Source organism: Parasteatoda tepidariorum, chromosome 2, assembly GCF_982258835.1.
Source record: "Parasteatoda tepidariorum strain Cologne lab strain chromosome 2, Ptep-v5.0, whole genome shotgun sequence".
NCBI classification, from domain to species: domain Eukaryota; kingdom Metazoa; phylum Arthropoda; class Arachnida; order Araneae; family Theridiidae; genus Parasteatoda; species Parasteatoda tepidariorum.
In genome coordinates this window covers 45,625,459-45,651,445 of record NC_141756.1, presented here as the reverse complement: position 1 = coordinate 45,651,445, position 25,987 = coordinate 45,625,459, and the positions used below count along the sequence as shown (strand labels likewise).

Genomic DNA, 25,987 nt, shown 5'->3' with positions numbered 1-25,987 from the left:
GCTCTCTGTCCTCCAATTTTTAATTTAAGAAACGCCTAAGTGCTTTTTTCGATGAATTTTCACAAGTGTGCTTCTGATAACATCTGTCCTTTAAAAATTAGGAACCGAAACGGACAAAACATTCTTATGTCAGTGTACACTTTTTGAATGATCTATATTTTGTAAGACAATCTTGAAATCCATTTTCTCCAATAACAATTTTAAAATGTATTCAAAAACGCGGGATAGTGGTGTCATCTATCTTATGAGTTGAGAAATAATAGACTATTTTGTGTAACAGTATTAAGGTGTTCGCGTCTATGCGTAAAGGAGAGTTATTTATTTCAATAGTCCAGAGTCAGTGATAAAGGAGTGCAAGACATTAAAAACTCCTGATTTTTTAAAGGAATGGAGGGAATATAGTGGTATAAATACGAAGATTCGAACTCCCGATCTGAGGGCCATTAGATAGACAGATTCTCCCTTTCAGAAGAAGTATATACCTTCAAAATAGAAAAATAAGCGGCTTCAAAAGTGACTACAGCACACTGTAAGAATTTCTGTCATCTGATAAAGAAAAAGAAAAATATGAATTAGTATTTCTTAATCGTCTTAGGTAAAAGCATCCAATAATTGCTTTTTTTCACAGTTAATAGTTTGAAGGACCACTTTTTAGGTGTAATTTGACTGTTTCGGCTGAATATGATAAAATAAGAATTAAATGTATTGTCATTTATATATTTCCCCAGAAATAGCCAAGTTCTAAAGAAAAATAAAAATCCAGGTTGCCCTGAGAATTACCGACCTATCAGCCTCCTAAATATTATCGGCAAAATATACGAAAAAGTAATTTACAATAGAATTAAACCACTTCTCTCAGCTCTCCCAGACGAACAATATGGATTCCGACAAAAACTAGATACAAACAAACAGCAACTACGAATAATAGACTACACCGGAAGAGCAATAGCAAACAAAGAAACAATAGTATTCCTAATGATCGACATCTCAAAAGCATTTGACAAAGTATGGCACACCGGTACAATATTTAAACTAATGCAAATAAATTTTCCTCCTGAACTCATCAAGCTTCTATCCTGTTATCTCTCAAACCGAACATTTCAAGTAACTATCCAAAACTGCATCTCATCAAAAAGAAGCATCTTAGCCGGAGTACCTCAGGGCAGCATACTTGGAACGATTTTATACATACTTTACACCTATGATTTCCCTATAAATAAAGCAGATTACAATAGCATTACAGCCTTCTACGCAGATGATACCGGTATAATAATCAAATACAGAAATCCAAACTTAGCTCTAATATAACTACAAGAACAAACAGATGAAATAGAAGACTGGTGTAGAAAATGGAAAATAGCCGTAAACGCCGACAAATCACAAATCCTCATCATACAAAAAGGAAGAATTAAAATTTTACCTCAATGCAAACCGAAACTGTTCAACATTCAAATCCCAATTGTTAAGAGAGCAAAGTACCTTGGACTCATAATTAACAGTAAACTCACTTGGAGCGACCATATTGAAAATATAACAGACAAAGCCAAAGCAGCAGTTAATATCATCCAACCTCTCATCTATAACCAAAACGTCTCGCTAAAAACCAGAAAATTACTATACACCTCCATGATCCGACCTATACTTACATATGCTTCACCTGCCTGGACTACTATACCCGAACACCTAATGAAAAAGCTCAACCAATGTCAAAATAAAATACTCCGAAAGATCACCCGTGCCAGATGGTTCATACGTAATTCAAATATCCGTCAAGATCTCAAAATTCCGTTTCTATCCGAATATATACACAAATTAAATGCAGACTTCTACGACAAAGCCATAAAATGCAGCACAGCCAACTTCAATCAGATTTTTAACTTCGAGAACTATAAAAAAGACGATAAACTAAGACCAATAGCCGCTCATTTCACCTTGACGCCTCATACCACAACTATCAGCACAAATAATAGTCTTCAATTACAGCATCTATAGTCCTCATCAATAATCCAAAGTACCAATAATCCACAGCACCAAACACTTTACCAATACTGAAATCCTGACCTATGTTACTTCACGTTGACAATCAAACTACAGCCATCCACAGATTACAACAAGTTGCTCTTATTATTTTCATTTTCTTTCAGTTATACAAGCAAGGTGCTTGTCTCCCTGTAACAGCCACCCCATAGACTTCTGAACTCAAACTGTCTTTTATTTTAACTTTTCATACTATTTCAGGATGTATGGGATAGGGGCCTTCTGCGCAGCCCAGGTGCCCAATTTTTTTATAAATAAAGAAAGAAGAAAGAGAAAGAGCTAATAGTGGATAAATTTGCCTAGTTGCATATTAAGGCGTTTTCTTTGGGTAATGGTTAAGATTTTTATTTAATGTTTTCAATCCCAGTAATAAGAAGTCTCGCAGTGGACTGATCATTAAGACACGGTTCCCAGCAGATCACCGAAATCAAGCATCACTGGCTGCGGTCAGTGTGCGGGTGGGTGACCACTTGGATCTGTCTGCGTAGGGACCCAGGGTGTGTGGTCCTCGTTAAACTGTGCTGCCGTAAAGTGCTCGACTTCGTGCGCAGGTCGTCGGGCTACCGAAGCGGGGGTGCCATTCCCTCCACAGAGCTTCGCCGAAATTGTGATGGCATGTCTTCGGATCATCCTCCGGGATGTTTCCCAGACCGTCGCCAATAGCCCATTGTGCAGCTCTAGTGCGATGTAAATTAACAACAACAACCAGTAATAAGAATAAGTTCGTTTAAAAGAATAAAATTTTGAGTCACGGTGAATTCATTTAATAGAGGTCCGACTCCAATTAAACTATGAAACTCATTGATAAGAAACTTGCCTATGGATCTCAATGCGTTTGTAGATTTTTCAGTTAAGTTACATAAAAACTTTGGAAAATCAAAGTAAATGTTTTCTTATTTAAAAACTATTGCTATTAGTTTTATTGCAAGTGGTGAAAAATTGGGCTTATTGTCTTGATCACTGAGCCGCGATGGCTCAGAGATTAAGGCGCTGAACTGCCATTGAACTGGGGCTCGATTCCTAGTGGCGGCTTGAAGCTTCAATTCATTTGGCACCAGTTTGTCTGGGAAGTAAAGGCATCATGCGAGCAGGGCTGACATCATTGCCACAATCGTGCCGTTGGTCACGAAATCTTAGAGCTTTAGCCTCCATAACCCATTGGTCCACAACGGGCCAAGTGGGAATAGAATGTGTTATTATGTATAATATCACTTATTATACATAATAACACATTCTTATTCATTTTTAAAATAGTACATATGATTAACATTTTGGAATTTGACTCTTTGAGACGTGGAAACAAAAACTTCATGTAGTGAAGTTTTACCTTTCTTTTTTAACAAAGGAAAATTCACATAAAAATACACAAAGTAAAAACATGTATGACATAGGTTTAGAATCAAGCGTATTTCACTAAAAATGAAAGTAATCGACCCCACCTTGACTTAGAAGAATCTGGAGAAAAGAAAATAATTTTGCTATATATTTCGTTTTTCTTTTTCCATGCGTATAATTTACTGTGTAAAAGTTTTACTTAAATTTGAGAATTTTTTTAAATTTGTGCAAGATAAAAATGCAAAAAATTACATGTACGATGCAAACTTAAAGCTACACATATTCCACCAATTATATAAGAAATCAACTATTTCTTGACTAAGAAGAATTTGGGAGAAAATATTTACCGTATATATTTCGTTATTCCTTTGCTGTATCAATAATTTAAAAAGCAAAAACTCTAATTTAAGCACTTAATTTATTTAAGTATTACTTAAATTGCTGCATTTTTTTATTCCTTTTTTTTTCAATTTGTACCTAGTAAACCACAAAATAAATCATGCATGGCGCTAATTTAAAATTACACATATTCCATCAAAAATATAGATAAACACTTTCTTGACTGTGAGAAATAGGGAAAAATATTTATGGTATATATTTCGTTGTTCTTTTTTCCATACATGAACCAGAAACTGGTGGGGAGGGTCTAGGGTGTATTGGTTATATTTTTACTTTCTCCGTCATTGGGGCTTGTTATTAGGGTAGATAAGTCAGGGGAATGTCAGACGACGTCACTTGTCAGCAGGCGGCTTTGTCTTTCATCATTTTGACAAAACAAGACATCCTCCTGTCCCGGCCTTTCATTCATACAATGAACTTTGCTTGGTAAGGGAAACATACGGTGCAGTTATAGCTTGTAAGTACAGCTGAAAACATTATTCTATTCTTTTTTAAAAATCAAAATTACAAATTTAACTTCAATACTCGTTGAAATATAATACCTGATGCATAATTAATATTTAGTACACTGTAATAAATACATAATTAGCGTTTGACGCAAAAAATTGTTAGCTGTTTTTTTTGTTAGTTTGCTTAACTATTTTGGGGGAGCTATTTTGCTTAACTATTAGTAGAGTTTTATCATTTTTTTGTATTATTGTTTGATTTTTTTTATAGTTTTATGCTTTTTTTGTTCCACCTTTGTTTTGCTTTTTTTTCTTCATTTTTTGGAAAATTGTTTCTCTATCTCTTTATTCAGAAATCGGACGATCTTTAAGTATTAACAAAACATAACTGTATTTTACATTCATGTTTTTAAAATTTTATCAAAAATTTTAAAAAATCAGTTATTTATTTTTATACATTAAAAAAATATCGCTTCCAGTTTTGTAGCCTTTATTTAGTTCCACTTTTTTTAATGATAAGGAGGTTCTGTGTACCTAGTTCCGTTATTGCTTCGCCGATTTTTTTAAACTAAAAACCTTCCACACACTGTAAAAATTCCGGAAAAAAATTACAATATGTAGCACCGGAACTTTTGGCACATCATCCGTAAATACATTTTTACCTTAAAATATTATTTCGTAATTTTTACAGTAATATATATTAATTAGAGTGATTTTGCGGAAATTATTACTGTCAAAATTACGGTATATAAAATTTTTTGTTCCGTAGCATGTTCTGGTAAAAATTGATTTTACGTTTAAAGGTACCGGTATCTGAGTCCAGGTACTTTTTACATTAATTTGATCCGAAATTTTTTTACAATGTATAGATTTATTTTATTTTGTTACTAACTTGGGAAAGTTTTTTTCATGCTATAATTTTATTTCCGACTCAAAAGAAAAAGAAGGAAAAATGGTGCTAATTCATCCTTTTGGATATAGTGACTGAAGTTTGATTGCATTTGCGCTACTTAGAGAGGAAACTTATGAAAACATTCTGAATTTTCTCTCCGGTATCGAACCTTTTATCCTTCTATATAGAGGAATAAATTCTTCAACTCTGTGGTTTGTGCAAACCAAGTGATTTCCTCATTTTTTATGAAAAATAAAAAATGTTTACTAAACGGTTCTACTAAATTATTTAATTTTATAATTGTTTAGTTTATTAATTTAGAAACACATTCATATAGAAATACTTCCAAATACATATTTTATTGTATAAAATGTAATTACTAGAAAAAAACGAAAAAAATTGTCTTGATTACTGGAAGATAAAATAACTTTTAAATAACGAAATATATGTTTTTACATCTAGTACACTGTAAAAAATTTTGGATCAAGTTCTGGTAAACATGGGTGACGGTATTTTTTACAATTAAATCTGTTTTTACCGGAACATATTACGAAACAAAAAAAATATAATATACTGTATTTTTTACAGAAATAGTTTCGTAAAAACAGTGAATCACTTTAATGAAATAAACATTAGAATGAAAATCACGATATAATACTTTTCGGTTACCTATAATGCCCCCTAAGTACTGGTAAATTTATACCGTAACTTGATCCAGAATTTTTAACAGTACAGAATGCAACATTTAGTGTCCCCATATTGTGCTTCAAGTTAATTTGATCTTAAAAAGCAACATTCTCTGAGTAAATCTCTTTTTGAGTCTATTATTTTCAGTCGTATCAAAAATAATCAATATTATTCTTAAAAACTTATTTATGTAAAATTTGTGATTTTTTTTCTTCTATACTTTATGTTCGCGGCAACAAAGTAAAAAATTAAAAATAATGCTCATGGAGAGGAGAATTCTAGCGAATTTACCGTATTGTATGGGAATGGCATTTCTGGTAAGAAAAAAATCAACATAATTCTGATAATAAAACCAAAATATACGGTATTTTAATCATTCATTTGGTAATTTTTCCGTTCATATGGTAACGGTTATGCATAAATTCTGGTTCTCAGAATTATAATTTTATTACTACATATTTAGTAAAAAATATAAAAACAAAAATAAAAATTTAAACGGATAAATGGTTTTTATGCCATGCTCTAAATATCATGATAAAATTACCTAGTGTTACCCTCAACCAGTAAAATTTATCACATATTATGAAACCATATTTTATAGTTAATTTCACCAATATGGTTTCATAATATGTATGGTTTCATATGAAACCATAGAGACATAAACACGGTAAATTTTACCATTTTCTGGTAGTTTTAACCATACTTTTCTCCCAGTGAAATCCTTTTTGAAACGGATTTAAAAATTTGTCTCTGTCCCCTTAAAAATGTTAACATAGTTTTTTCAGTATAAAAAAATTTCTCAGTGAACAGTTCATCAAGCTAGAAAAATTTTCTCATTTTCTAAACGATAAATGTTGTTACACGAGAAACATAATCGAGAATTATTTTCATCAAGAAAAAAAAAACTATTTATTGTACAATTAATTCCTTTAAAGTTGTTTAAAACACTTTAGGTTAATGAATCACTTGAGTCAACAAATCAATTTCCACCGAAGCAAAGACTTGCCTCGGTCGAATTTCCCCAAACAACTGAGGTGCGATAAAAGGTGTTGGACGACATACTATATCATCTCGCTTAATTAATTTATCGATCTAGTTCTGGATTACGAACGGCGATAGTTTGTTGCCATAACATTCTCTCGCAAAATCTCGTTTCAAAATGCTGATAGTCGACCCTTGCTTTGATGGCAAAATTTAATAAGAAATGTTTGTGTACAGATGAAAGTCATTTAAATATTTTCGTGTAACGTAGTTACTTGGATTATCTTAAAATAGAATGATGAAGAAATGATTAACGCATTTCCACTAATACAATGAAAAACTGTAGTCTATAAGATATCAAATATATAATAGAAATTTTATATTCCGATCATCTGAATACAGTTACAAAATTAAATATTATAATTACTTAAATCTTAATTTCACTTTTAAATCAATAGCAGACTCATTAGATATTAGTCTTAAAACAGTCTATAATATAGTAAATATTATAGTCTATATTATACTCTTTAATATATCAAATATATAATAGAAATTTTATATTCCGATCATCCGATCATACAGTTACAAAATCAAATATTATAATTATTTAAATTGTAATTTTTTAGTTTCTAAATCAATATTTAAATCAATAAAAAGACTCATTAGATATTGGTTTAAAAATATAAACATCATGTATTTTATGCTAAAAACCATAAAAAACTCAGCATACAAACTTTAATTTTTTTTTAGCAAGCAAATTGTGTAGAAAATATATAATATTCAAATAGAGGCCTACATTGTCTGGTTATTTTAGTTACTAGTACATTTATACCAATCCAGAACGTCACTTAATTATTAAGTTTTGAACCAAGCAGATACGCTGTAAGAAATTTATTGTATCTGAACACCATTTTTGGGGTTAAAATACACTGAAATTTTTTACAGTAAATTAACGTAGTGGCATATACCATAAGAGTAAAAAAAAATATTTATTTGTTTTTTTTGTCAGTTGTTGCCTTTTCCGAAAACAATATAAATAGGCAAAAAATATTCGAACTTCAAAAGTCTAAACTGACTACAATCGAACTAATTTTAAAAATATTGATTAATCTCATGACTTAAAGTTACCGAGAATGTCAGTTGTCCTCTTTATGTTTTCTGCATAATTATGTTGAATTAAAGAAAAATACAGATTCATTGATTACACTGGCGAACATTTTATATTTTCATTCTCTGTTGTCATGAGATTTCTCAACAGATCTTAAAAGCCTTTGTAGCGCTGATTTCAAATCAGAAATCAGTTTTTCTCTCTAAGCTCAGAATTTTTTTTTTTTACGAAAAAACAATCACAGTTTAATTTTAGTCGAAGTTTAAAAACGCTATATACAACGGTGGGTAGCATACATGTTGCAACAAGCTTCAAGGGAAGTTAAAAAACATTATCAGGATTAAAATTTCATGTAGACCCATGCCTGAAAATATCGTCATGTGCAGTTAGGGGAGCATCCCTACTATGAACTGCTTCTTCGCGTGCTTCCGGAGAGGTCATAGTAAGAAATCACCATAGTCGCCTACGGTAATATTACCGGGCATGGATTCTTATTCAATTTTAACCCTAATAATGTGACTGAACTGCCTTTGAAGTTAATCGCAACAACGTTAACGTTTTTAAACTTGTACAATACGAGGAAAAATAAACCAAATATGCTATTCTCTCTCTACCTCTGTCTCTCTCTATACCTATATATATATATATATATATATATATATATATATATATATATATATATATATATATATATATATATATATATATATATATATATATATATATATATATATATATATATATATATCTTCTTTAGATTTAGGAGTAAAACTAAATTCAGATATGAATCAGATAATCCTACTCCTGAATCAGGTAATATCAGATATTTGTATACATGCAACAAAAAAATTGTTCCCTCATATTATTCACTCTTTGTTTTATTCCGTATAAAAAAGTAGATGCTCGAAAAGTTTGAAACAAAGCATAACTCTTACGTAAAACAGGTTCCTTCTAACTTCACTCTAAAAAGCACTTAAGCTCTTTTTCAAATGAGCTAAAGACACTCCATTATTTCTTATCACTTATTCTATTCACCCCACCCCCTGAACGATATCAAAAAGAGCGCTTTCAAACGTCATTTCCAGATGATCGCAACAGGTGAACCGAATCTTTGTTGGCTTGGAAAAGATAGAACGAAAGAAGAATAACTGTGGGGTTGAGTAGAACTTTTCACTCCCTTTAGCAAACGACAAAATAATCATCTGGTAGGGAGATGCTCACAAGACAACAGATGTCGTTTTCTCTGCTTTATTGCATGTGCGTGCCCTTTCTTTTAAAGAATTCTATTTCTGGAGATCTTCTAGAGTTTAAAGCGTTTATCGGAATGTAAGAAAGAGGAAACATATCTTTATAACCTTGGTTAATGCAATTATTGTAACACATTTTGGTTTGTTTGTATTAATTCATTTTCATTTTGTATAGTTTCCTTTTAAATTTAACAACTTTAAAATAATGGCGTGTAAATATGAATAGTTTTAGTAATTAGATTAGAGTGTATGTTTCAAAAATGTCACTACAGTTTTTTTAAATTTAATATTTAAATTGTTTATTTGAAAATAACTTTATAGAATTGAATTTTATGTTATTAATAGCTATGTTTTTCTCTATAAATTACTTAAGAATTTCAACTAAATTTAAGCAACTCATTTAGGAATTCAATTTAGAGTAGTTGATACTCTGTAAAAAATTCCAAATCAAATTATTGTATGAAAAAATGAGAGTTTGGATGCAGTATCCGAAAACTTCATTTTTACCATACAATATTAAACCGTAGATCTTTCAGTTATATATATATTTAAATAATGATTCAGTGATTTTATGGTAATTATTACTGTAAAGTTAGCGAGATATAAGATTTTTTTGCTCCATAACATTTTCCGGTTAAAATGGTAAATACGGTAAAAATTATAGACACCCTGAGCACAGATTTTTTTAAAGAAATTTCTTACAGTGTAACTAAAAAAGCTCAAAAAATTATCTGCCATCTACGAAAAAAGGAATAAGAACTTTCTTATTGAATAATGTTAATTTTTCAGGTACAAATAGTACTGTAGAAATTTCTTTTTCATCCATTACCAACATTTGCAATTAAATAACTACAAACCCAATATTTGCCATTGAAATATATTCCTCCTTTTTAAATTATTCCTAATTTTTAAATAGGCGTCCTGTGTCACAAGAACGCGCATTTTTCGGTTTTACATTATTCAAAATTTTTACATCAAATATAATTTGGAGAGTTGTGTAACACTAACTTTGTAAGTTAGTAAAATAACAATGTATGCAAAAAAAATTTATCTCTTAGTTCGTAAAAACGCGTATTTTTATAACTACAATGAAAAACGAGAGAAAAGTTATCTTGTTTTTAGATAAAGTATTAATTGATTTGATTTAAAAATTCATTAAATTAAATTTAAAAGTTTATTTAATTAAAAGTTTTATTTATTACTTTATATTAAAAGCAGTTAAAAATGAAATTAATTACAACATGCAAGGGATATTCCGGAATTTAGATTCTAAAATGCTGTAAAATAAAGCTAAGGTTTCATTTATTTACTCTTCCTTCCAATATTGCTAGTAACTCTGTTAGTTCAAACTATTTCCCATTCTCTAAAGTTGATGTTATAACTAAATATCGTAAGAATTTACAATTCTGACAGTAGTTGATTTTAATAAATAAAAATACGCTTCATTTTAATATTTCATAGGGCTATAATTTATTTTTGTTAATGAAACAATTACTGCTCGCATTACAATTATTCAATATTTTTTTGTTTATGTTGCTACTAAATATTTAGAAATCAACTGGAGTCAAAAAACATAATTCTATAAGGCTTATGATACATTTTTAAATAATTTTTTCTTAATATACACTGATAGAAATTTCTTGTTAAAAATAGTTAAATAGTAATTCATTTAATTGTTATTTTACCATATACAAACAAAACAGTCTAATAGCCATAAATAAGATATAATTATCAGAAGTTCTCTTCCATTTCAACCTTCCCGCTCCTGTCAATAAGAAGGAATTCCTGCCCGAACATCTAAAGTGACTGGCTCTCGAAATTATTCACTCTATTCCAAAACAAGACGCAAAAATTTTCACTGACGGCAGCAAAATCGGCGGAGTCTACATCGAGGCGGAGATACAAAGATGGCGGAGTCTACATCGAGACTCCTGATGAAAAATTTTCTCTCTGCCAGCGTAACCCAGACTTCTGCTCCGTTTTCAAAAGTGAACTTCTGGTTATCAACAGGGTCAGGAATTTGTTATGCAAAATGACCTTTACTTTAAAGACCTTTGGATATTCTCTGATAGCCGCAGCTCCCTGCAACATCTCAACAAACGGACCCAAATTGGCGACAAAACCAGTATTTCCATCGTAAACAACCTAAAACTCTTGTCCCTACAACATAATATTCACCTGCAGTGGGTTCCTTCACACGTCGGTATCTTTGGTAATGATTTATAGCGGACAGCCTAGCTAAAGAGGGTTGCAGCCAACCGCACCCTACCTCTTCTGATCTTACCTATCTTGAACTCTACTCCCTGAAGAAATCCCAGTTTCTCAGAGACTGGTTGAGTCCCCCCACCCACCATTTGTACAAGGGAAATAAGCCTGAAGCTTCTTTGACCCTTCCCTTTGAAAGGAGAGTCTGCACCACCATCTCCCGCCTAGCTACCGGCCATCTTAAAGGTTTATTATTTTCTGAGGGAGCTAAAACCTACCCCCTCTGCCCTAAATGCCATCTACACCGGGTTTCCGCCGATCACATCCTGAACTGTCTTGGTCTTCTCTGGAAAGACATTTACTCTTCTCCTCTTTTGGTGTCTGATTTTCTTCAGGTCAACGGGTTCATAGATCTGGTCTGACTTCGTCAGGCCAGAAGAGGATAAGCAACAACAACAACAAGATATAATTCGAACTGAAAACTGTGTAAAAAACCGTTTGTTAACTGCTTTCAACTAATACGGTTAAAAAAGCAGATTTTTATCGTTTCATCTAGACCCATCTAATGAAGTCACTTAGGTTCTTGTAGATGGGTAAATATTATAGTCAAGACGGCTATTCTGTCAATCTCATCATTTTATGATTGTCGTTGAACAGGCGACTCAATTTTGGGTTTACAACTTCCAATGTTCAACTCCGTCGTAATTTTAATCCCAATCCAGAAAAAAAAGAACTCCAGGATCAAGTATATGGCGAAATTTGCCTTCATGGAGGACTTTTTGATGGAACTAACCCGCATTTGCATCACATGGAGAGCAAAACCATGAAAATCTTCCACTATTAGATTGACAGCAAGGGGACTCCAACCCATGATCCGTCTACTATTGAAGATATTTCAGGTCAGCACTGTGGCCTGTGTGAGCCGGGTGCTGAGTTCCAGTCCCGGGTACGAATTCCAGCCATAGCTGGGATTCGTACCCGGGTCACCTCATTAGAAAGCAAGTGCTCTATCCCTTGAGCCACGGAGAATTGGGATTCGATTCCCTGTGCTGACACCGCAATGCTTCCTCTCTTTCCTTAGACACACAAAGTGTTTCCAGTGTTCCGCACTCCGCAATTTGTGATCCTGGCCTGTTAGAATACCACACTCTTATTCAGACATAAATGGCAGCACCATAAAGTTGTTAAACTATCTCCAGCGTCAACTTAACTTTTGTTTTTACTGTTTTGAAATCTTGTTAGTTGTAAAAGTTTAAAAAATTTCATAGCTTTGTATTCATTTTCTTAATCATACCAGTAGTGAACAGTAATTAAAAAATGAAAAGTATGTAAGAAATGTTCTTTTCCGTAAACTCTTTGCGGTTAGTTGAATAGACAGGCTACTGCCGAATATTTAATCTCAATTTTAGAATGAAAATTCTGACAGTGGAGGATATATAGTAGTGAAGCTCAAAAACAGCTCATATAGCTCAAAACAGCTCATATAACTCAAAAATACGAAATATATGAATTTTAACGGTGCTTCTCCTCTTCTTATTTCTCTTGCTAACCACCTCGATTTCTTCTCAATCATCTGCCAAGTTTCGTTACATTAATTGTCCTTCTTGCGTATTTCACGATCTCAAAGAAATCGTATTTTAAAACAACACTGTTTCACAAGAACTGTTAGATATAGATTACAATAAAATTATGTATTTTCTCATTCAAAAATCTCTCAAATTCAATCCATGTCATATAGATTGAATTGTTTTAAAATGTTTAAAAGATTTTAAAATTTAAAAAGTTTTCTGACTGCTAGTAATTAAATTAATAATAAATAATTACAAAATTTTTTAACGTGTAATCCTAATTAGGAAAAAAAGTTTTATAATTGTATGCAAAAAGGAAAAATGTTTTTTTGTTAGTTTTAAAATTCGGGGAAATATATTCAATAAGTGAAATCTACAAGGATTTAACTTTTTCGCTAAACAATTGAGATCATATTTTCTTGGTTACGGCAATCTCGCAATCCATGTTTTGAAATTCAAGAAACTGAACTCATCGAAAAAATAAGTGTTTATTTAAGAGAAAGTACACTTTTGTGTCTGATTTTTTAATTCAAAATAATTTATAACTGCTTTAATTCATATATTTTAAATTAAGTCCTTGCACCCTTACGATAGAGACCTAGTACGTGAAAATAATTTCATTAGATCAAGGTGCTCGCATTTGCTTTTACACAGGGTATATGCGTCCACATGCACTCAAAAGTATTATATCACACTGCTGGAATTTTCTTTTTAAAATTATGGTAAAATTACAGGCATCAGCCTGTCCATCCAATTATCTATAAATTGCTGGTAAAGAAATTTTTCTACTTTTACTACTTTGAAACCGTTTACAACTAATATGATTATAAAGCCATACACGTTTTTAACATTTACAGCAAGCATGGTTTCAAAACCATAAAGAAGAAATTTAACTGGGCATTGGAGCTAGTCTTTTAGTTAGGTAATATGCATCGGTGAGGGCAAGACACTGAAAACTTTTCACATGTTGAAAGGAAGAGTGGAGTAAATATCGTGGTGTCAACGTTGGGACTTGAACCCTCGTAGCAGCGTTCATGAGACTGAGCGAATAGTCCTCTCGGGTATAATATGTACCCAACTGCAAGGAACTAAGTTGATTCATAAGACGGTCTTAGTTGGTGAGATAAATTTTGGTTGTTTTACCGTATTAGGTAAAAGCCGTTAATAAACGGGTTTTTTTTCAGAAAATACCATCTTATTTATGGTTATTCAACTATTTTGTTTGAATATGGTAAAACAGTAATTAATCAAGTGTAGGATTGTAGTATTTACAGTAGAAAAAAATTTGGAACATTATTTTTCCTAGCTTTTGATCCTGAATTAAATAAAATAGGAAAATGTCGTAAAAATTGAATGTATATAAATATTTTATTAAAATAAATTCGCTGTTTTAATTAAAAGAAATTTGTTTTGCTTGTTTAAAGAAATTGCATATTATTAAATACGAAAGTAAGTGTTTATACACTGTACTTTACAGTTATTTCGTATGTTGTAAATGAAAAGAGAATTTATCTCCTTGCATGACACATTAGATCTGTGCAATTCGGAAGGCCATCTATTCTATGCGTCAAATTCTTTGACGTTGACGTCATGAGTTGTTTTGCTCTAAAATTTCTCCTTTTACTACTTTAGTTTCTTTCTTCTCGGCTTCCAGTTTTTTTTCCATCTCTCCTTCCGCCTTTCTGCGAGAAATGTAATTTACAGATTCCGAAACATTTTTGCCCAAACGTCAATTTATATTCTTTTCTGGCAATCGCTATCTTGAGAATTTCGTTTTAAAGCCGTTCTCGTGTTGCCAATTTCGGTATGGCATTTCGTTATTTTTTTAGCATCAATATTTCTTTTCAGAGAAAACTTTTCGAACCCTCAAGAAAAGAATGCGCATGTTTAAGAAAACGCTTAGACTAGCAAACGTGAATGGAATTCATTACAGCTGCAAGCATATTATCGCGCCATTTTCAAACTCAATTATTCCAAAACTCTAATGACAGCTTACTTTATACTTAAAGTTCAGAAAATGCAATTCATTCTCAAAATAATTCTGCCGTTTAATCTGCTTTTGTGAGTTGTTGTGACCAAACTACTCTTTAATGTATTTCATTTAATTTGGTAGATTTTTATAAATCTTTTCGTTAATTTTTAACTATCATAGAATTCCTTAATTACAAACTTATTATTGCAGTTCCAACTTAAAGTGTATAAAATGTCAACTGCAAGCATATTATCTCATATATTCAACTGGAAAGCTGCATTTAAAATTAAAAAATAAACAGCGAGTGCAAACAAATTGCTATTTCCTTTCCCCAGTTACAGCTAATTTCGTTTATATTATTTATATTGTCACATTATAAAGAGTATACTTATAGTGTCACATTATATTTATATTGTCACATAATAAACAAAAAGATGCTTGACACTTTCAATTATAACAATTTATTTTTAAAAAATCTGAAACAAATAAAATAATATTAATTAAAATTTTGTAAGAAATACATGTAAATTAAACGTTCTTAAAATACATCGATATGCCAGTTGTCATTGCTAATATCGCTTAAACACGTAACTAATAAAATTAAGTTAAAGTTACATGCGCTACCCCGTGATGCTTTTAAATACTCATAAACCCTAATTATTCTCTTCTATTTTTGTGATTTTAATATATTTCGAATGTGAAAATTACGATTTAGTATACATAAACTTTTTTTTTTATTTTGTTTGAAAACTTCTCTTATTTGTTTACTGTGAAAAAAGGATTTCTCAATATTGAGCAAAAATGTGTAAAAATAGCTCAGAGGCAAATATAGTAGAATTTAAAAACCCCATATATTCAAAATTCAAACAGCATACACTAAATTTTGAGCAAAATGCATAGTCTCAAAAGTAATGTGCACTGTTAGAATTTTCATTCTAAAATTATAGTAAAACAACCGCAGCAATCCAATTGACTGTAAAGTTTACGGTATAAAACCTTTTTTACTTCTACGCTTTCAAAACTCTTAACAACTAGAATGATTAAAAAAACATGAAAATAAGATTATAAGGTCTTTTAGCCATTTGCAACTAGCATGTTTTCAAAACCATGAACCAAAAATTTAACTAGACATTGGAGATAGTTTAGCAACTTTATGGTGCAGCCATCTATGTCTAAATGAGAGTATGCTATTCTAACTGACCAGAGTCACAAATTGGGGAGTGAGGGACCCTGGAAACACTTCATGTGTTTAAGGGAAATAAAACATTGTGGTATGAGATCTGGGACTAGAACTTCTGTCTGTCATAAGTTTAACACATTAGTCCTCTCCACAATAATGCTCACCTATCTGCAAGGAACTAAGTGGCTTCATTAGGTGGGCCTAGTTTGCGCGATGTTATTCTGGTTGTTTAACTGTATTAGGTGAAAGTAGTCAAAAATTTTCAAACAGTTAAGAGTTTGAATTCCATCTTATTTATGGTTATTTGACTAGCCACCATTGCATTGATGTGCATTGGTCGCCACCAATGCCCATCTCTCTCTTATATTCCTCCCTCTACATCACTTTTGAGACTATGCATTTCGCTCAAAAGTATGCTGTTAAAGTTTTGGATACATGGGATTTTCAAATTCGTCTGTTTTTCGCTTCGAACTATTTCTACACATTCTACTCAATGATGAAAATAGTGTTCTAGTTGGCTGCTTCATGAAGCATTTTTAGTAAACTTATCAAAAAATGTGTGAATAATTTTTTTCAAAGATAAAAGCATCTCTAATATATATATAATTAAATACAGAAGAAAAAAGAAGTCATGAGATTGTATTTTTTTATTTGTGCTTTTTTTATCACATAGAATAGTACAGTAAAATATGTTGGTATTAATTTGTGTTTTCTTGCGTTTGAATGAATAAAAATGCATCTTTAGATATAAAATTTTTCTAACTTACTAGTATTCATTGTACTTGATTTAGTAAATGGTGTTTAAAAAACTAAATGATTTAAATACTTTTATTTAAATACATGTATCATATTTTTAAATGATTTATCTCAAAAGTTTGCATTTATATCATTGTTTCTCCTTTTTTCATCTGGTTTAGTTAAATATTTGATTTAAGATTTTGATCATAATTTTTTTAATACTTATTTTTTTATTTCAGGGAACTGTCTACTTCGATAAGACAGAAACACAGATGAAGAATTTTTACAAATTCTAATTACACTCAGACAATTGCAATTACACTGAATGAACTTACCCTCAGTTTGAGCAAAATTAAATTTTTTGGTAAAGATTTTACATAATTCCGTTTGATATCATGCTTAGTTATGCTCTAATATCTTCCCATGGGAAGAATTTTTAGTCACAAGACAAATATCGCTGTGTAAAATGGTCAAGTTTTAACCATAATCTACTCATAATAAACTTTACTTATTTTTTTACATTGCATTCTTTGTTACTATGGGAACTTCATCATGACACAAAGCTTTAATTATTTTGAGTTATAGTCATTTTAAACAACCCGAAAGACAAACGCACTTTCCTATTGTTACATCACCATGGCTATGGAAGATAGTGATGTGAAACAACTTTCCAGTCACGATCATGAAGGTAAGTGCCATAAAATACTTTCTATCCCTTAATAATAAAATTTATATCTATCATCAAATAACTTTCTCAAGAAAAATATTCATTAACATAATTTTTTATTTAAATGTATTTGAAAGGAAATTGTATTCAATAAATAGATTACACTGAAAACAATATTTTTTTTTTTGCTTTTTGTTGCATGTGATTTTCTTTAACAAATCTTATCCAGTGTTTATTTTCAGTCAGCAAAAACCATTTAATGTAAACATAAAAAGGTTTGATATACGGTTTACGTGCAAACCTTCTAACCTTAAAAAGAGATCCGTGACAATCTGCTCTATTCTACGCACATTACCCTAATCCAAAACCTTTGAAAACAACCTTCTATATAAAAACCTTTAATCGAGGTTGACTTAGAGTTTTCAACCTTGAAAAAATCCTTGAATAAAGCTAGTCTCAAGGGGAAAATAATCTTAAATCTAGATAATTAAAAGGCTTCGTTTCACAACGTCTTGCTCAACCATCTTGTCATGAAATTTTAATAGACAATGCAATTTGATCCTATCGGTAGTGCAACGTCAACTAAAGCACTATTATAGACCTAAGGGACCATTTTAGCTCAGTGACAACACTTTTTAAAAAAGCTTTAAAAAGTAATTTTTAAATTTTTTAGGATGAAAGGTTTGAAACTGTAATATTTTTGCTTCATTGAAAAAAGGTTTTCAGTACAAACATTTTCGTGACAATATAAAGAAAATTCCGAAACGAGGTTGCCATAAGGTTACCTGCTTTCTGGATTAGATACTTTCATACCACTGTTCTCAAATCTGCCATCGATCTCTCTTTCCACGCTAGTTTCTTTCTAAAATGACGTTTTTAGTTCATTTTTTGACGAAATGCACAAGTTTAAACATTTTATATGTAACAGGGGTCAAGTAAATTTTGTAAGAAATTTCTTTGGAAGTAAGGGCACATCATCAGGATTAAAATTGCATAGGGAGATATGTCTGGAGATGTTGCCTTACATCTAGGACATTTCATGATGCCTAGGGACGTTTTCCCTTTATGAACTGGCTATTTGTAGGCTTCTTAGCTAAACTCAGCCGCGCGACAGCCCATAGGGGGCCAAGGCCTACTGTGCTCATCTCAGTTTTCTTGACCTTGGGCTCTGGGGTGCAGGAGCAGATGTTCCGGTCAGGTGGTCAGCCGAACTCGGAACCCCCAGTGTTTAATTCTCAAGCATGCTTGGTACTCATTTATCGACCCACTGAAGGATGAAAGACTGAGTCAACCTTGCCCGGCCCGAGGATCGAACCAGGAACCTGTGGCACGACAGAGTGAAACGCTACCGCTCAGCCACCGGGCGTCTTGTAGGCTTCTTAGCAGGTTATAATATGGACGCGCTCCTATCCGTGTACGACAACATTTTCATACATACGTTCCTATGAAATTTTGATACTGATGATGTGACCTAACTCCCCTAGAAATTTGTCTCAAAATTTACGTGACTCCCTGCTACATATAACTCTTTTAAACGTGTTCATTTTGGCAAAAAATAGACTAAAAATGTCATTAAAAAATCTGTAGCTTTAGTATTTCAAATTGGTATCTGTATTTCAAGTTTGAAATATTCTCACCTGACATAGAAAATATTAGGTTTTTGTATGAATGCAGCAAAAACAAGAGTTATCTTTTTCTAACTGCTAATAACAATCAATTAAAAAATCCAGAACCTTTAAATGGTTATTCGCCGTTAGCATTCCAAACATTTTTTTTTTTAATTTTTACAAAATATTTCATTTTAAATAAAAAGTGCCAATTATGTATTGACTGATAATTGTGTTATAAAGTTTTAAACTTGTAGAGAGACATATAGAGAGAAAGAAAAATATCTTAGAAGTATTAAAATATTACAGACCCTGACCAAATTATTAGACGCAGTTAAAGATTCTGTGTAAAATTAATTTTAATTATCATACACTACAGTTTTACAATGTACTATACAGTTTTATTGTTTTTATGTGACTGAAACCGGTTTACACTTGTTTACGTTAAGTGTATCGATTGGTTAAATTAAACGACATATAATATAAGTTTGACGATGAGATAAATTAGACGATATATTATATAAATATGGAATATTTATTATATCAAGCATTTTACTCGTATTAGATCAAATTATTTGACGCACTGTAGATTTTTGATAATTACATGATTTGCACAAGTTTATATGCAATACTTTTATATTTAAGCATACATGCAATAGATTTTTAATCAGGAGATTATTTATATACTTATACGAGGGTTGCTATTTATATTTCTGGCCTAATAAAGAAAAAACAAATATGTAGGATCGAAATTGGTTTTATTGTTTTTCAAAATATTCTCCATGATGATCAATACACTTTTGCATGTGTTTGAACCAATTTTCAAAGCACTTTTTCCAGTCCGATTGAGGTAACTCCAAAACATGCGTTTTGAATGCCTCAACCGCTTCTTCGGGGGTCGAAAATCGTTGTCCACGTAATTTATTTTTGATGTGTGGGAATAAGAAGAGGTCATTGGGTGCCAAATCAGGGCTGTACGGAGGATGACCCATCAATTCGATCTTTCGCTCCGTCAGAAATGCCTTTGTTTGAGTCGATGTGTGAGAGCTCGCATTGTCATGATGAAGAATGATTCGCCTGTTCTTCTGCTTTTTCGAATTTCTCCGATGACTTCTGGCAAACAAATGGTCGTGTACCATTCAGAATTGACCGTCCTGCGTTGCTCTAACGCCACTGTTGCCACATGACCGCTAATGCAGAAGAAACAGGAAATCATTTGTTTCGATGTGCTTCTTCCTCGAACAACTTTTGTTGGTTTTGCCTCGTCTTGGAAGACCCATACAGTTGATTGCTGTTTTGTTTCCGGCTCATATGCATAGATCCATGATTCGTCACCTGTGTAGATGTTATACACAGTCTTTGATGTACATTGAACGTATTTTTCCAACATTTCCTTGCACCAATCGACACGAGCCTTTTTTTGAGCGTTTGTCAGATTATGCGGGATCCAACGCGAACAAATTTTTTTTACGCTCAAATGTTCTTTCAATGCTTTATTGATGCTAGGCATACTAATGTCCAAAGACGCCTCTATCTCACGGTATGTCACATGACGATCTTGCTTTATCAGTTCGCGCACAGCATCGATCTTTTCTGGCCCAACAACGGATTTTGGACGACCTGCACGGGAATCGTCCTGGATCGAACATCGACCACGATTAAATTCGTTATACCAATTTTTTACAGTGCTGTAGGATGGCTCTTTATCGCTGAATAAAGAATTAAGTTCATCGAAGCACTCTTGTCTTGACAATCCACGTCGAAAGTTATGAAAAATAATGGCACGAAAATGTTCACGATTCAATTCCATTTTTTGAGAGAGAAGAACTTTTCAATTTATTGTCAACAACACAAATGAAACTATAATGGTAAATCGTCTGCTGAGTTTATGTTTAAAAATATCAAACTTTCGATTAAAATCGTCTGCGGACGCCTAGCAACACTTACTGTTGCCAAGGCCAGAAATATAAATAGCAACCCTCGTATACGTATTTTTTTAATTTATTTTTAGAGTTACGATGTTAACCAATTGATACAGGAGCGTAAACAAATGTAAACCGGTTTCATCCGAGTAAAAACAATACAGCTGTATAGTATCACCTGATAATTACAATTTTACATAGAATCTTATAGTGCGTCTAATAATATGACCACATACTGCATGTATTAATAAATGTCTTTATATTTATGCTGAAACGGATTGCACAAAAAAGAACTAGTTGCTTTGAATAGCTTGCTATTCTGAATAATATTGCTTATTTTTTAGTGCTGGGAGTGGATTTTTGCTCTGGGTACACAGATATTTTTGGAAAATGGAACACGGGATTTGATTGCCCTCGTATTGGTAATGGGGAGACAGTCTACTGCTGTGGAACTGGAACCTACAAATATTGTTGCACAAGGCGAGACCAACACACAGGATCAGGGATTAGGTGAATTTTCTGATGCTTTTTTTTGCTTTAGATTTCATATTTTTGGAGTTATTAATCAAATAAGTCTTGGCTATAATGGAAAATAACAATAAATAGAAAAATTTTCAAATTTACTTCTTTTGTAAGAAATTCAATAAAATTATATTATGATTTTTTTTTTACAATTAATAAACTATTTCTGCGAATCTTTCAATCCTGGAAAGCTTTGATATAACTTATTACATTAAAAAATGCTTGAAAATGAGATGTATGGAAAAATTTGAGTAAACTAAAATGAAAAGATTGTGCCAGAAGTGTTACCCTTTTTAAGCATATTAGTGACAAATTCAGGGTTAAAAAAAAAAATTACGATTGCAACACAGAACACACAATAACACAGAATATGACTAGCAACAGCGTGTTATGTTTCTATAATTTTGTTAGAATTTATGCCTACTATAACAATTTTTTTTGTTATAATTTAGACATATTATTATTAAACATGATAAATAATTTTTTAAAATGTATCAAAATAAATATCTATTGAATGACATAGATATTGAAGGATTTTGCAATCAAAGTTCTGCGCTTTATTGACTTTTATAAATTTCTTTTACTCTTTTAAGTTTTTGTTACTTAAAGTTCCAATTATTATTATTCTTAAAGAGTATTTTATAGTCGGCAGCACTGAAATTTAATTTGCAACATTTTACAAACTATTTTTTACAATAAAATTAAAAGGGCATACATTATTTTCTTCTTCGCAAATTTTGTTCACCGATTACTCAATTTAATTGTAATGCATTTCTTGTTTTATTTTACTTTATACCTGTAGATTTTTTTTTCCTTTCTTCTTTCATTTTAAACTCACTTACAATCACATATTTGTTTTTGGAGACATAGACTCATTATAAATAGTAATTTTTATCTTAGGACGATTATTCTTTTTTTTTGTTGAAATGCCTCTGTCTTAATGGAATGCGTCCGAAAGAGAACCTTTACTTTTATTCTATCAAGTTTTTTTTGTTTGAAAAAACATCATTTTAATGAGAAGCAGAAAATTTCTAAATTTGATGAATTTAATTATCCAATTAAAATAAGTGAATGTTCCAAATAACTTAAATTTAAACATTACCTAATGTGAAACAGAAAAAGAATTTTTTTCTTCAAAAGTGCGATTAATTTATGTCATTTTCTTCGTCTTTAGAGAATAACACAATCAATTTTTCGAATTTAAAGGGATTAACAAAACTAAATTACATTAGTATTTAATTTTGCACTGCAACTCTATCAAGCGACAACTAAACACTCATAACAGCAATGCAATTTCAAAATCGATCAGTAAAATACAAGAAAATTAAACTCTAGTGCTTAATTAACTTCAATTCATAATGATACATAAATTTTCAGTAACCGAAACTTCAGTTATTCCAAACGTTTTTAATTGATTCTTGGATTTAATAAACTTAATCCTATACGTGTTATTTGGTTCAATATATTTTACGTAAAAACAATATCAGCTGAGTTTAGATTTAAAAGCAATTTCATTTTAATAAGATATAAAGCAAAGCACCTATTTACATAAAATTAACATTGAGCAAGGTTTTCTTAAAGCCCTAATTTAAAAATGTTCTTCCCATTTATATGCTTTGTTTTAAACTATTCCTAACAATTTAATTAGTTTTCATTTTATATTTCAAAATAAAAGAATTCATTTAACCAAGTGAGTAGTTTTATTATACATACACGAAATAGGTTCTTAAAGGTTAATAGGTTCTTAAGTATTAAAAGCTCTAATGAATTTTTTAGACAAAAAATTTCAATTTCAAAAAATTTCGTACTATCTTCTTATTAAATGGAAGTCAAATTTTTCTTGAGAGAAAGATATTTCTTCCTTTGGAATATTTTAATATTTTGTGCAAAATGTTTTTGCAGAGAGAGAGTTACCTAATTTATATCAAGCGATCAATTTTTGGAAATTTAAATTAGATATGTTTTGCTTTTAGGTGAAAAGTATAGTAAGTAAATCATGCAATTAATTGAACAGCCTAGGTGCAATTTATATATTGTGAAAAAAATTAAACATTAAGGATATTAATCTTGGATTCTTTTGTTACTGAAAATAGATTTTGAATAAAAACTGTTACTTCAAAATGTTTCGATTTTTAAGGCAAAGTATATCCTTTATTACATACAAACTGGAAACAAATTGTTATTTATCTATTCATAACAACAAGCTCACTAAAGTTTCTTGAAAGTAAATTTTTAATTTGTATAAGTTTTAGGAAGTTTATTGCAGTGCTCCTGAGGAAAACTAAGCAAATTAAAACTAAAAATATAAAATATTATCGAACAGTTTTTATGATTTCAATTCAAAGGAATTAAAAATGTCTGTACACGTTAAAAACTGTGGTGTAATATCTCTCCGAATTTCATGGTGAAGAACTCTAAAAGTTGTGTAAATGGGGGCACCCTTTTTCAAATTAACATCAAATAAATCGCTCATAGACAATTTAAAGGGTGTATGAAAGCTTGAAACATCGAAAATGCAAAACATTTAAATCGAGATCACAAACCTTTGCAACATACGTTAAATATTTTCGCCTCCGAAAATTATAAAATCGGCGCGTTTTGTTTTCATCTGTAATATTTTTTACAATCGATAACGAGTTGGCAATTACTTACGGCTATCTTCAATGTTGCTTTTCATCTACAAATACTGAAATTCCTCGTTAAAAATATGTATTTATGTTTTTTAGTTTTGTAACAGTATAGGTTTACATTTTAATTTTCATGTCTCTGTAAACTGTTTTAAATAATTTTATTATGTTCAATCCGCTCCTGCGCTGTCAAGCCTCTTTTCGAATTCGTCTTAATATTCTCTCAGCTACGCGTATATTTGATTTACAAACTCATTTTATTCTAAGAATTAGTGCAAGTTTACAACCTAAATTTCCGATTCCTACTTCATATTGTCTCATAAAAATAGCTTAACTTATCCTTATGGATATCATTTCTTACTGTAATTAAAAATTTTAGTGTAGTTACGAACATGATGGTTGGTGGCAGATACTTTTTACATCAAGTAAAGTAAAAGAACATCCTAGGTTATTCTCATCACCAGGAACATCCTTGGCTTTTAGTGTAGTAGAACACTACTTTGGTGTAAGGTAGTTGCCATCACTTTTGGTGGTCAGAAACACGAAATTTTTTTACTCTCAAAGAACTCTCTTTTTACATGCTAGAATTCTCTTTTTACACAGCTCTTTTTTTACACTCTAAAGAACGTACTTCTGAATATATCAAGTAAAAAGTCTCACATGAAATTATGCAATCTATTTTGAAATTACTAACACTGCAATGATAACGGAGTACAAACCTAATCCCTTTTAGCTCTTAAGAAATTTGATAATTAATCATTCCCTAACCTCGTAACCTATTCATACCCTAACCACATAACGCACTCATACGCTATACACAGTAAAAAATCATGGATCAAATTACAGAAAAAGTACCGGCACTTAGAGTGCCCGTATTTTCTACCGTAAAATCCATTTTTACCGGAACAGGTAATGGGACAAAAAATCTGATACCATAATTTTTACTGTAATGATTATCGTAAAAAGACTGAATCATTCAAATTAAAAAAATATCACGGATCTCTTACGGATGATGCATTCAAAGTGCCGGTACTTTATACCATAATTCATTCGGAATTGTTTACAGTGTACCTCGTTAGTTACTGATTCAGAAAATTAATTAATTTTACTACTGCATGATGCGGATCTCTACTATACCTTGAATTTTTTTAAATAAAATAGCTAGAGCCAATTAACACGATATATGAAATTTACCTTTATTTTATTTATCTTTTTTTCAGCCAATCAATAGTATTGGGGTCAGCATTAGGTTCTGTAATGGTTATTATATTGGTCTCTCTTGTGTCATGTCTCATATGCAGAAGATGTGTTCCATACAGAAGACAACACCCTTCCCTGAATGGTGGTAAGCAAATTCCTGAAGATTTTTGCACTTGCACAGAATTTTTATGTATAAATTTTCTTTTAATATTCAAATAAATTTTGAATACAAATAAAATTTATTCGATTGGTTTTATACAACTTAGAATAAAATTGAAATAGGAATAATTTGTTGAAACTTTAAGTAAATCAATAGAGGATAAAAGTGCTTTATTCTATTTCCTGGTAGATTGGATATATAAATGTCTTTAACACAACTTTTTAATGATGCACTAATGCACCAGAGTTAATTATTTTTATTTCTAGGTCCCCTCTACGCCCTTCATTGTAGCAGTACAGCAAGTGAAATGGCAAATGTGTATTCATTTCCTGGTCAACCTTCAATCGTTACTACTCCAATGGATAATACGCGCGTATTAGTAGATTTAGATGCTCCAGAACACACCTATACTGTACCCATGAATCCCCAAAGAGGTAATTAAATCGAATCATAATTATTATTCAAATTACAATTAATGATTGTTTTG

The 25,987-nt window shown here is 31.2% G+C and overlaps 1 protein-coding gene across 2 annotated transcripts in view; it reads left to right on the top strand.

Moving 5' to 3' along the window:
- The window catches only part of LOC107455410 (uncharacterized), a 68,115-nt gene that overhangs the window by 36,683 nt on the left and 5,445 nt on the right, over nt 1-25,987 (top strand). Inside the window, exons 1-5 of one of the 2 annotated variants that reach the window (XM_071177474.2) lie at nt 4,072-4,228; nt 17,035-17,483; nt 21,336-21,501; nt 25,361-25,485; nt 25,767-25,934. In XM_071177474.2, coding sequence (XP_071033575.2) covers nt 17,432-17,483; nt 21,336-21,501; nt 25,361-25,485; nt 25,767-25,934 — 511 coding nt within the window. In that variant the 5' untranslated portion in view covers nt 4,072-4,228; nt 17,035-17,431. Of the gene's footprint in view, nt 1-4,071; nt 4,229-17,034; nt 17,484-21,335; nt 21,502-25,360; nt 25,486-25,766; nt 25,935-25,987 lie in introns of those variants that run through there. The other variant, XM_016072965.4, reaches the window with a different exon arrangement.